The sequence below is a fragment of the Oenanthe melanoleuca genome, chromosome 2 (assembly GCF_029582105.1).
Source record: "Oenanthe melanoleuca isolate GR-GAL-2019-014 chromosome 2, OMel1.0, whole genome shotgun sequence".
Taxonomy (NCBI): Eukaryota; Metazoa; Chordata; class Aves; order Passeriformes; family Muscicapidae; genus Oenanthe; species Oenanthe melanoleuca.
In genome coordinates, this window is record NC_079335.1 from 142416655 (window position 1) to 142430185 (window position 13531).

Genomic DNA, 13531 nt, shown 5'->3' on the forward strand with positions numbered 1-13531 from the left:
TCTTAAGAGACAAACTGTGAAAAATGGAGTTCTTGCACTTAATAAATCTCAAACTTCTCTAACGTTTTTTTATAAAGGGCATTTTTACAGCTACGTGCATATATGCAAATAACCCCAAACAATTATCGAATCATTTCACTGAATTATCACTGGGGATTGGCCAAAAAATATCCTTAGGAGATCTAAAACATTCCCATGCTCTGCAGACTAGGATTTAGCAACACTCCAACCTGTGCAACTCTGTTCTTCTTGCAAATGAAGTTTTTTTTTTTTTCCCCCTTGGTGTAGTAAGATGATAAAACAGCTGACCAGCAACTGCAATAAATTAGCAAGTAAAAAAGCTTGTAAAACTCTGATAAACACCTACTTGCTGAAGCAGGCTTCTTCCCATACACAAGCTGTGTGTTCTGAGTCCATCACAGGGATGAAATATTTATGTACATTTAATGTACACAGAGCCAGGATTCCCCCACTGCTGCAGATTCCACTCCTGAAGTAAGTGCTTAACAATTCCTAAGTGCTGCAGTCTGACTGTCACAGAACCCAAACCCATCTCTGGATCAGGTCTGAAGCTGACCTGCTGTAACCTTTTATAAAAAATTTACTGCATCTTCTTTATGGCAAGGCTTCTCGTGCTGCACCTCTAACTGAAAACAATTAAGGCTATTTTGTTGTCTTAAAAATATTATTTGCAACCTGCCACCATTCAAAATGCATCTCTCATCACTGAATTGAATGACTTATTTATGAATAAATGAAAATTCCACTGAGGATACAGCATATCATTACTCCAATATAATCATTGGAGCTCCCTTCACCAGCTTCCTTTGCCAGGATACAAATAATCCCATTCCACAAACTGAAAGCAAGAACCAGAACTTCACCCTCCAGTTCAGCAATTAAGTAGTGCTTCAGTTTTAAGTGATCAACTAAATCTCCCTCTCAAGTTATTTAGTAAATAAGGCATAATGATAGTTGAAAAACTATTTCTTTCAACATCCATCAAGAAGAAAAGGACAGTCATTTATATTTTAAAAAACAGAGCCTTATAGTAGAGCAAAACAAACCACGGAGATATTATCTTTACTTTAGTTAAGGAAAGTTGCTTGCCTTGAAAAGGACTTTCAGTTTCCAATTACTGTGACTGCTGAGAACAAGACAGCTGAAGGGCTCTAAATTTTTTTATTTTCACGAAATAAATATGATCTGCAAGCAAGCTTGAAAGGGTCATCCTATTGCCTGTTTTGCATTTTAATTTTGACCCATGTCTAGCTTATTAACCAGAAGAGTTATGCTGATAAAGGACAAAAGTTCAATTAAAAATTCCCTTCTTTGGATAATCAAAAAAGTCTTCACTCACAATAAAAAAAAAAATCTCTCACCCCTTCTTGATTATATTAAAAGACAGTCCTTTATTTTACTGTAGTTTACAATACAAATAGTTCCTTCTTACATAAAGAGGCTTTAAATTCAGAGTTGAGATGTCGTTAGTGTATTTCAAGTTAAGCAGAGTGAACAGTGAAATCCTACCTTGCATCTGGGGAGATGTTCACTAAAGGTTTAAAAGTCTCTTGTAAATAAAGCTCTGTGGTTAGAAAATTAATAGACTGTTACCACTTCACACAAAAACATCAGCTCTTTTATGAAAGCATTTCATGAATTCATTCATACAAAATTAAGTGGCAGACAGCAATTTACAGTTAGTTATTCTACCATTTATGTACAGTGCTCTATATTGACATTAAAAAGACATCAAATTTAAAAGCAGGACTAAGCTTGATACCAGCAGAGGTCACTGCAATTACAACAAATAATCCTTTACTCATTCTGTGAGTGTCTGCTGCACACAGATAACCTCCATGTATCATTCCATGGATTACACACTACTTTTTACATGGAGCTGCCTCCCTGCATTCAGCACCTTTGTTTACACCCAGAATGTTGCATGAATTTCTGGCTGAATTGTGCAACTCACTGGGGCACAGCTCCATTCATTCCCACTCCACTTGCTTTTTTCCTTTCTTAAAGAGCCATGAACAAGGGGCAGTGCTATACAGCCCACATCACCAGTCCATAGCTATTTCAGACAGAAAAATAAGGAACATGAGAAGCTTTTACTATTTCTGATTTCATTAATAAATATGTGGAGAGAAGTCTAGGATTATTCAAAATCCACTATACTGAAAAACATCAGAATCTAGTAAATTATCAACCATGTAGTAAATATTCTTACCCCTCCAGGTTTCTATCTTGTGCTCCTCCAATTCATAAATCTGAACCTACAATGAGAAAATGGAAGTTCAACTTGAAGAAATTTAATTATAAATCTATCACTAACATTATAAACATCTGAATAATGTTTTTTTTTTCTTTTTTTTTTTTCTTTTATTTCATTGCTGAAAATATAACAGAGTAAGAACAGTCCAACACAACATTTCTTGTAACAAGGAGAAAGGGTGCAATCCTGCCCCTAATGCAGAGTACAATCCTGGATTTATCATTTCAGGGGACAGGAAAGCCTTTTAGTGGCCCAGGTTTGCAGTCCAGGTCCTTCCTGGACTCAAAGGCATCAGAAATTCAGAAATTTGTATCACCTTCAAACAACCATCCAGGGTAAACCCTTGGGTGATTCCTCACACATCCACACCAGTAAAAAGCTTACACTGACCTCCTGACTTCTTAAAGCTACCAGAATAAAGTTACCTGATCACTAAAAGCAAGAGCACTTCTTTAGGGAGAAACCACCTGGATCTTCTCATCACTCAATGGTGGATATTATCTAGCACATGAGTAGCAACAAGGCTTCATACTGTATGTCCTGATGCTATCAGAAAGAATGACTAAAATACTTTAATATTTTCTGCATAATTTCACCTATTAAAACTAGAGCATTCCCTGAGGGAACATTTATTTATTTTTCTTACACAAGACTGCATCAGTCTCTTAAGTCAGATATTGTCCTTGTTCAGCTATCCCTCCTTACTGCTGCCAGTTTAAGCAGAACCTATAAATAGGACCTTAGACAATGTAAATGAGTGAGAACTCATTAGGTAAAGTCTCATGGAAAAATCAGTACTATTGATGTTGAGGGTCATTATGGAAACAATTTTTAAAAAGCTACCAGTGTGCAAGCACTTTTCATTTGTTCCTCCCTCCACTCCTTGTCAATCCCCAGGGAGAAAAAAAAGAATTCTTTAACATGAAGAAAGGACAGTGCACCACACTATCAGCATCTGATGAGAATTTCACTATAAATTTTAAAATGTAACACTAGCTTTGAGAAGGCAAATATATCAGACGTCTGCTCCATCCAACTGTTCTTGATTTTTTTAGCTAGTAAAACATAGTACATATGTTTTAATTGGTAGAGGGGGAATTGTGATTTGACAGGAACAAGAAAGGGATGTAAATGTTTGTATGAACATGCAAGCTAGAGAATTTAATCAACTGACTGCCAATGGGAATTTCAAATTACAGTTAATTGAAGTCAACAGATCTCCAACTGATTGTGCAATTCAGCCATGTAACTAAAATTTCGCATATATTTAACTAGTTTGACTTGTTTATTCTCTACCATTACTCCAAGAACATTAATTTTTTAGAGCATCCAAGACTCTGTAAGTTACCATCCAAAGATTTAAATAATGACAATCATCATAAACTTTTCAGTTTGTTATTTCAGTCTCTGTATTTTATGGCAAGTGATCAAATTACAGCTTAACATCATACTTACCATTGGAGACTTATAGTATCTATGCAGTATGTTAATGAAATCTGTAATTGTTAACATTCCTGTAACAAGTGATACATAAAAAAAACAAAACAACAGGTCTTTAGATACATACTCAACATACAGAATTTTCAGCTATTTTCTCAATTCATATTCACAATATATAATATGACAAATATTAAATCCATGTAAAATACTGGTATTAACAGTAGGATTTCAAAACCATATCTATTCACTTGCACATTGACACAGTGCTTCAGAACAAAAACACATGTGAAGTAATACTCAATATTATAACCCATGTGCTTCTCCTCACTTTCAATCTGACTCAAAAAACCCCTAGAATTCAGACCACATCCACCCCCAAAAATATAGGAAGAAAAAAGAGGGTTTAGAACATCTTTCAAGGTTGGAGAACTATTCTTGCCTTTCATTTTCTTTTTGAAAAAGACACATTCTCATTATGTACTTGCCAAGTCAGGAAGACTCCTTAACTCAAATGAAAGAACAGTATAATACATTTTTCTTGACTATTACTTATTACAGACCTTAATTCAATCATTTCCATGGTAATCCTCAATGTGTGTATACAACTGTGACTTTTCAAAAGAAAAAAATAGCACATCCCTTGTATATATATACATATTTTAAGCACCAACACCAAGCTATGTAATATAATATTGATGATTAGTTTAGTTACCTGAAAATATTAATCTTTTTTGAGCTTTCAAGTTCTAGATTTGAGAAGATGCAATTGCTCCACTGTCTACTACTCTTACATCTAAACTGAAGAAACTAAGAAATGGGGAAGGGAAAAATTAATCTGGAGGTCAACTTTAAATCAGTAGAGCTTAGTTACAGACAGAACATGAAATTAAATCAAATGAAAATAAAAAAGACAGCACTCATATGGTGTATTGCAAGACTGCTCCTCCCCTCTTGGATATAAAGTACTTTAACAAATGCTTTATTAAGTATCTACCATTCATTTCCAGGAATCCTCAACATTCCAGGTCACAAGAAATACATCTAATTCTTTTTGTCACTGCCATTGTGACCCCATTTTCTAACTGCAGAGAGATCTAGTTTTGGAAAATTATTGTGGTAATTAAAGACATAGTTTTTAAAAAAGCAGTGCACAGATCTAATGTTTTTCACCCAACATGGGACATCTCTGTAGCTTCAGTTCTGGTTTTAGAGATCCTCACTGCACCTTATTGAGCACAGGCAGAGACAGGCTCCTACTGCACTTATATTAGGATACTGGAATATTAAATTATTCTCTTTATAGTTCTTGTTTTCAAATTTTCCTTTCTGTGACCACTGCCTTTATTTTTAAATACATAGTGAAGTGCAAAATTATTTTGCAAAAATTTCAGAAGGTTGAGACCTAAAAGCAGCACCATGATTCCAAAGACACAGCAAGGCTGTGAAAGCTGGCACCACTCCACTCCTCACAAGGAGGGAAAAGAAACTCTCTTTGCCAGTATTTCTCTAGGATGTTCCATGATGGCCAGGCTCAGACCACCTTCTGAAATAATAAATCACCTTGGAAATTCAAGTAATTCTGGAAAATGTCAGAACTACTTACCTACAAAACTCTGTTTTTTACTCTCCCACAGTGGAGCTGCTCTAACACCATTTGCCACCAAGGCAAAAAAGGCTTTCTTTACCTGAAAAAAATAAAAAGAAACACTAAACAAATTTCAAATTTTTGCCTCAATTTAGCATACCAGACACTAAGAGAATGGTTTCCCCTTCCACCATGAAAAAACCCCAAAGCAGTATAAACAGGCAGCTGGCATTCACAACAGAACAGAAAACACAATGCCAAACAAAAACCTTAAGTCTTGTACTTTTAAAATGGGTAAAAAGCTAGAAAAAGCTTAGCAAAACCAGATTTGTTTTTCTTTTATTGTGAATATTTGAAATGAAAGCCATTGATATATCCATAAACTAGAGACGGGTCTTAAATTTAACACATGAACACTGTGCTACATTCTAGTCAATGTTTACTATATAACAAGTTGTTAAAAAAATGAGACTGAAACAACAGCAGTTCCATGTCCCCCCACAGCTTTTAAACACCTGATCTATATAAATAAATAAAAAAGTTTGATTATTCTAAATATGACTGAAAGTTAAAAGAATTACCTAGCTTGTTTTGCTGCTAAAGAAATTGACCAAGTACTTCAATTTTTTAATGAATTAATCCTCCCCAGAATCAGAGGTTACTAGGTCATGGTGTCATTCTGAAAAGAAACAATTCACTGTGAACTCTGGTCTCTGAAAATGAAGGACCCAGGCACTGGTGCACTTCAAAATCCTGATCTGGTGATGTGCTGGAGCTTGACATCCTTCCTGTCCTCCCCACACCCCTAAAAAGTCTTCCAATGGAAAACACAATACAGAAGTGATGGTTCTTGCCCAGGTCTTGACCTGGCAAGACACAACCAATCTTTATTTCTGTGTCCTTGAAATTTGTCCTTGGTCCCAATAACACAGAATTGCAATTGCTTGATGACTGCAATCTGAACAGATCACGATTTCACATCAGTATCTTAAGGGTCTACTTTAAATTATGTGCCAAGGGAATCCTCTCCACACAGATTAATAGGAATAAAAAGGCTTCACAGTCAATGGAATCAGCATCCAAGAAAGTAGTGGCAAAGAAAAATGAAGGCACTGATCTGTATTTCTTGTACATCTGTGCAGCCTGTCTGCTTCCTCCCTGACCATGAGAAGCAAATCCACCCTCCAAACATCAGCAGCTGGCAGATCTCAAAGCTGCCTCCTGCCTTCAGAGATTCCATATCACCAATGAACAGGAATAACCATCAGCCATCACCCCTTAACTGCACTGAAACTGAAGAACCCACGTGGGGAAAAACAACAACAACACAACCCCAAGGCCACAAGTAAGACTAAATACACAGGATTTATATCTAGAAAATGGTTAAACAGAAAGGTGCCAGAGGTGTTCAGCCACCTGCTGGCACAAGGAGGAGTCAGCCTAAACAAACATTACCAAATCCACACATGAGCATCCTAACTCATGAGGAAGACAAACCACAAAGAAACCCTCTGGGCAAGATGCATGAAGTGTTCTCACATAACAGCATCACACTCTGGGTTAATGCAGCAGAAGCAAATATGAGACAGATGTGAGTTCACACAGACCAACTCCAGCTTGGGGAAAAATAAATTCTAACCATTCTTCATCAAAAAAAGGGGAAAGGACACTCACAGTGCCTGAAACCCTGAGCCTTCAGCTTTGGTATCTCTCCCCAACCAGAGCCACCACACAGGGTCACAGTCACTGTCAGCTCATGTCCCCAGTGTTTCACAAGAGGAAGATGTTCAAGGCTGGATCAGAGCAAGAAGGGAACAGCCAATCTATCAAGGCCAGGGGGAAATAGCTTTCTCCCAGACAGCAATCATGCAACACAACTCCTCCAGCAAGTTTACAAACCCTGTAATTGATAACCTGGAAAAGAAGCATGCCCGTGGCAGAAAATGTGTGGAAAGCCAACTAGAGCTCTTCAGGCAATCTCCAAATTCCTGCTTCTTTCCCAGACACAGCAGCAGCAAAGAACACCAGCTAGCATCATGCTCAGATGGGAAAGACAACAAGGCTGAGGTATTAGTTTAGATTTAGAAAAGACACTTCAGGAGAGAGAGTTCCAAAGATATACTATTCAAGATGCTGAGCTTGTAGACAATCCAGAAGAGAAAGAAAGGATAAGTTCCTGCCCTGGTCCTGTTTGATTTCCTTGCAAGTTATCTGCCTCCAAGAATCACAAGAATCTTCAGTTAGGTGCCATCTTGTCTAGCTTTAAAAGACATTTTGGAAAATATGAGAGCTGCTGAACAGATACAGCTACTAAAAATTAAATCGTTTATAAAAGACAAGGATTTTAGCTTAAGCACTAGGATATTAAGCATTTTATGCAATAAATCACCAAAATTTAGTAAAGAATTATTTAAACTCAACCCCCTGGGCTGTCCTTGACCACAGTTCAAGTGACATTGCTATTGTTGCCTTCAGCAGTATTGCAGAAAGTCTTCCATTTTACATTACTTTTAAATAAAGTAAAAATGCTATCAATTCTTAATATTAATACTTGTCTCTTATTTAAGTAAGGTAATTACAAAGCAAAAACCTAACTTAATTCTTATTTGCTGAAACTGCTTGCTAGTGCAAACATACATTTATCCACTCACACTTCCTGCAGTTTCTGTGGTTGACCAATTTCAGTTGCCCAAAGAACTCCTTGGTGGCCAGCCAAAGCAAAGGGGTGTGGAGCTGGGCTTCTGCCCAGCACTTTTAGATGTTTCAGTGATCTGCATGCAGCAAATACCCACAAGGACTTTGCTTTCTGATGATATATAGTCAGTAGCCTTTGAAGATCTCCACCATGTCCCATCTTTGGACCTCCAACAGTGTTGTCAGTTCTCAACCCCACAGCGTTGGACCGGCCTGACCTCCACAAACCCATTGTTCAGCAGCCAGAGCCCACAGACTGCTGCTGCTACAAACACTCTTTAAACAAAGCACTTTTGTTCTTATTAACCATGTCCTAACACACACAATGAGCCACTAAAAATGGGATTTATCTGCCCAAATTTAGAGGTTGTTCTGACATTTACCCTGACCTTGCATATTCACTCCAACTTCACAATCAGCTGGGGCACAACTCCCCAACCTTCCACAGGGATTAAATTGCATCCCACAGATGCCATCTCCCCCCTCACTAAGATGTCTAGACAATTACAATTAGAGGAGCAATCCTACTTTGTGTGACTGTTTTCTCCAAGATTCTGACCTTTAAGTAGAAGAGTCACATTTCAGCAAAAGAACTCAGCAATTAAATCCTAGATATATCACAGATCACCTCAAAAATAGATGCTATTCCACTACACTGAGCACAACAGGAACAAGCTTTTCTTACTACAGGAACTCATTACACTGTGAATATGCTGAACAAAAGAACAGACTAATTTAGGTTAGACACAACCTCTGGAGGTCACTGTTTCTGCACACTATTCAAACATTTCCACTACAAGCCTGAAGGAGGACAAAGCCCTTTCCAGTACAACAGTCATTAACAAGAAAGCAAGAGACCCAGACATAAAAGTCCTGTTTTTCAGGTAGAATATTTGGGAAACCTCGTCTCTTATGGTTAGTGACCTCCTAAAATAGCTGAATTACTGGGCAGCGAAACCAGAACAGCAGTAGAAGATTTCACCAGACTGCAGAGTAAATTTTTCCCCACTTCTGGGAAACTCTGAAAGGGACACTCCTTATAAGATACCAGGGATTTTACAAGCCCTTGCAGAAATGCTCTCTCCAGTAAACATCTGTGAATGAGGGAACCACCTGAAAGGAAAACTGAGGATGAGCTCATTTCCAAAAATTCAGTGTGTGTACAACACACACTTGTTTTACCTAACACTGTGTTATGGAAACTGTGACTACGTCCAGTGGTTTCAGACTTGTCTTCCAGGACTGTCCCATAAAGCAAGGAGGGTGACTGCTGCTGTTGAAATAATTGGCTCCATTTGCTTTGCAAAAGATTCCTTTCCTTGACAGATTGTGAGAAAAGAGCTGTGACAGTTCCTGGTGCTAAAGGGTCAGAGCTGAGCAGAGAATCCTACTGAGCTGAAAACACAACTCAGCACCACTGCCTCGTGACAAAATTCACTGAAAAGGCTCAAAGGTGGCAGAAGTAAGAAATAAAGCCATGGAACACCTTCAGATATGCCTGTTCCAAGCAAGAGGATGATGCAAATGGTTGCCCTGTAGCATGGACAGCGTCCACAGACCTGCCAGAACTTCTGTGGTGTGGCTGCCATCAAAAGGCAGGATGATAAATGTGAACCTCTGTTTCACTGGATAAGCCAGCATCAGCCACTTGCCTGGAAAGCCCCTATGTAACCCCAGGAAATGTTTATTTTATCAGATCAGAATAGAGAGGAAGAAACTCCTTCTTACAGTCTTTGGCACAGAGCTCCCATAAAAGCAGTATCAGACCCAGCTGATCCCTGACATTTCTATCATCTCTGATTCCTGATGGATGGATGATCTAAGGCAATCTAGAACATATATCATCATTTTCACTGGGTAAGCTGACAAATTTCCAGCTTATTTTTACTACAAACTATTTTTAGAGAGTACAAATACCTCCAAAAATACACATGGACCACAGTATCAAACCCAAATCTTTCAGGCAGCCCCTGAGAAACAACCACTCTATAACAAAGCATAACAGCATAACAAAGTTTGACATGTAGTTGAAAGGAATTTACAAAAGGAAGCCATACAGTCTTAGCAGACTCAATAAGAATAGCGGAAGAACTAAAGGAGAAGGTTGGATTTTTACACCAATACACTCACATGTTTTAAGTACCAAACACCAAGGCATGGAGGGGCTTCACTATGGATTTCTCTTGCAAAGGGGAAAAAAGTTTTGTATTTTCAAAGGAAAAAAGTGTTATCTCTATCTTCACAACATGAGCAGGTGTGGCAAAGTCACTCCAGACACAGACCTTTGTTCTCACCATTAAGAGCATGAAGGTAGAAGAAAAAGTTACTCTGAGAATTCCTTCTTCAGAGGCCAAACACTTTCAATTTCAGTAGTCCCTACCAAGTAGGAAGACACAAAGCAGTACAACTGGTCTTTGTTGTAACAGGAAAATCATCAGGGCTCTGCTGCAACCTTTGTACAGCAAAAAACCTGGGCAACCCACACTTCACTCCCTTGGTTCAAGTGTTTATGAGCCAAGACTCCTGAATGAGGCAACAGTTTGCAGCCCAATATAAACAGAACTGTGTTTAAGTAGCATGGCAAGTTCTCTGGCTGCCCAAATCTCAGCAAGTCTCCAAGAGAGGAAAAATCAAAAGCTACTGCAGGTAAAGCTGATGGTCTTGCTGCATTAGAGGGGTGTGTAACAGATCTCCCCTGCTACTCCCCCACATCACCAGGATTTCAGGCAGTGTTTCCTCTGTGCAAAGCCACCTGAACAAAGCCCATGAAATATTATTTGGGAACATGTTACAAAAATATTACTAAGTTGAAAATACAACTTTTCCATAGAGCTCTTTGGACAGCCCTCCTCTTCCCTGCTGTTGGCATCACCTTCAAAGACTTTTTCCCATGAGCTAAGTTGGAATACTCCTGCATTCATACCCAGATCCCACAATTACCATCATGATAATACAAAAGCAGTTCAAGTTAAATACTCTCCAAGTCCATCTCTTTCACTTTGAAGCAATTCACATTGGGAAGGATATTTAACTTGCAATTCCTTTTTTATTTTTTCCTTCAAATAAAGTTCTGGTGCCCAATCCAGACACCTTTTTAAGCTACAGAGAACTACAGTCCTGCAAAGGAGCTATTTTGAAAAGTTAAAAATCTCTCTTCTGGTACATTTAAATAATCTGGGGAGATTAAACCAGTATGAAGAATACAACCAACCATCTCAGCATTATGACTGCTGCATTCAAATTCATTTTCCAATGATTTTTTTCTTTAGTCTATGAATTTGTTAGAAGCATGTCCTCCTCAAAGGACTATGCTGTTAAACAAAGAGGCTATTTAAAGACAATAAAGATTTTTGCCTAGTATGAGAGATAAGCATGTCTTGGACCATATCAAGTAGAATTTCCTCCTCTACCTTACCAAGTAGATTGTAGAAACAGTGGACAAACCTGTTATTAACTGGGCAGCTACATTTGCTTCGACATCTGAAAAACCCCAACCAATAAACATTCACAATCAGGTCCTCTAGCTCAGGCTGAGTTTTGGAAAGCTTGTATGAAACCAGATCAAAATTCATTTATCTTCTGCAGGTGATGGAAAGGGAGCACTCCTGAGTAGATCAGAAATTCCTTCACAGATTAAGATCTTATCCAAAAATTGGTGATGGGGCAGAGAATTCAAGAAGAATGATACATAAGTTTCATTCAGCCAAGCACAAATACTTTACCTACACCCTGTGTAGAAATTTCTGTTTAAGTGGCACCTATCATTCCTCCAAGATCCACAAATGAGCACTTCCTATTGATTTTGAGAGCTGCAGGAATGAAACTCCTGTGCTTGTATACCAGCAACAGGAGAAGAAGGACACACACAACAGTCTTCCCATACCATGCTACTGATTCCAGCCTGATCCCAATGAAGGGAGCTTTTATGTGGCTGCTCAACTGCCTCAGCCCACATGCTGGTTAGAAGCTAAATTAGATGATTCTCTTACAGTTCTGTGGGCAGGGTAAGCAAGGAGGGGTATTCACACTCCTCAGAAATGCAGACAGCAGCAACTTCATCAGGGAGAAACCTCAAAGCCAACTAAGGAACAGAGAGTCAATCCTTTTGTAAAAGCTGTGTGACAGCAGACTCAGAGTCTGCAGTGTGGTTCTGGGAGCAAACCATCCTGGAGCATTATTCCTGGAAGCCTGATTTATCTCATTACCGTGGAGAGAGGCAACACCCCAGTCAAGAATGACCTGGAGAGAATAAAATATAATAAATCCATTTACTGAATAGAGTCAGCACAAGGAAGAGAAATATAAATCCTCTGCAATTCTTCTCTTGTTGAATCCATTGCATGCTCTGCAGAAGTTACAAGGTATATTTACTGCCAGCATGTCAAAACACTAAAGAAGTTTCCAGAACATTGTTTAATTTTTTCTTTTTTTTTTTTAGTTATGTGGTAGAAAATTATATGAGCTCTTACTAGAGTGACAGGTTCTGACAAAAGCCTACATTGGTGAAAACAACATCTGGTCCATTAACAACTTAGGTATAATTTCATTAAACAGGTTAAATAATTTAACCAAGTCACGCAAAGATTTCTTCAGCATACAGAAGGAAATAAAAGGAAAGAGTCTTTAGGATTCTGAAAGCTTCTGATGACTGTTTCCACATAAACATGATTTTTATTAGCTCATGAAGAAGTGCAGGACAAATGCTTTAAACAGTTTCAAGGTCACAGTAAGCAGAAGCTACATATGTTCTATTATTAAAATTCAAATTTACTTGTAACAGGTAAGAATATAATTTAGTCAAAGATTAGATAGAGCTTTTGACCTAAACAGAGCTTATGCAAAAACTCTGTAAGGCACAGCAAGGCACTACATTTGCCTTGGGACTGCAGACTGCTGCTGGATACAAAGCAGGGAAGTTCCCACCTAATCCTCACCACCTACACTCCTCTTCAAGGGTTAATTGCCCTGTGCTAGAAAACAAGCTAATCCTTCTCATCTTTGTGTAGTCTGGGCAAAGCCACAACAAATTAATACATTTCTTTCAAGGTCAGACAAAAATCTGCCTTAAGAAAGCTTTTGGAGTTAAGCTTCAGAGATTGCTATAAGCTAGGTAAGAGGCATTTTTTAAAAAATGCTAATACAGTTCAGGATGGGGTGGGGGGAAATGCATTGGTCTCTCAAAAAACGATATGAATGCAGCAATAAGGAAAAATTGAAATCACATTAGATGTTAGACAAAGTAACCTGGCAGACAGAATGTGAATAAAGTGTTGTATTTCATTAATCTCTAAATTTAATACAGGAATTGTTTTGTTTTCCATCAAAGGAAATGATCAGATTGCTGTGTCACTATTTGTACCTGATGCAGGTTAAAACCAACAAAAAGAAAGGAAAGGCAGACCTGGGTGTCCCCTCTTTCCCCCAGATCATCTGCACACCAAATGCATGAACACAGTGCTCACATGCTGTGCTGAAGACACAAGCTGGTGACCATTAAATCAGCACTCAGCTCAGTGATTTCCTGAAGTCTATCA

General features: G+C 38.3%; 1 protein-coding gene across 1 annotated transcript in view; it reads right to left on the reverse strand.

Annotated features, from left to right (window-relative positions):
• Positions 1-6: 6 nt before the first annotated feature.
• The window catches only part of PRKAG2 (protein kinase AMP-activated non-catalytic subunit gamma 2), a 145125-nt gene continuing 131600 nt past the window's right edge, over positions 7-13531 (reverse strand). The window contains exons 7-10 of the mRNA XM_056484509.1: positions 5322-5403; positions 3734-3792; positions 2234-2279; positions 7-1585 (exon numbers count right to left, since the gene is read on the reverse strand). Coding sequence (XP_056340484.1) covers positions 1527-1585; positions 2234-2279; positions 3734-3792; positions 5322-5403 — 246 coding nt within the window. The 3' untranslated portion in view covers positions 7-1526. The remainder of the gene's footprint in view (positions 1586-2233; positions 2280-3733; positions 3793-5321; positions 5404-13531) is intronic.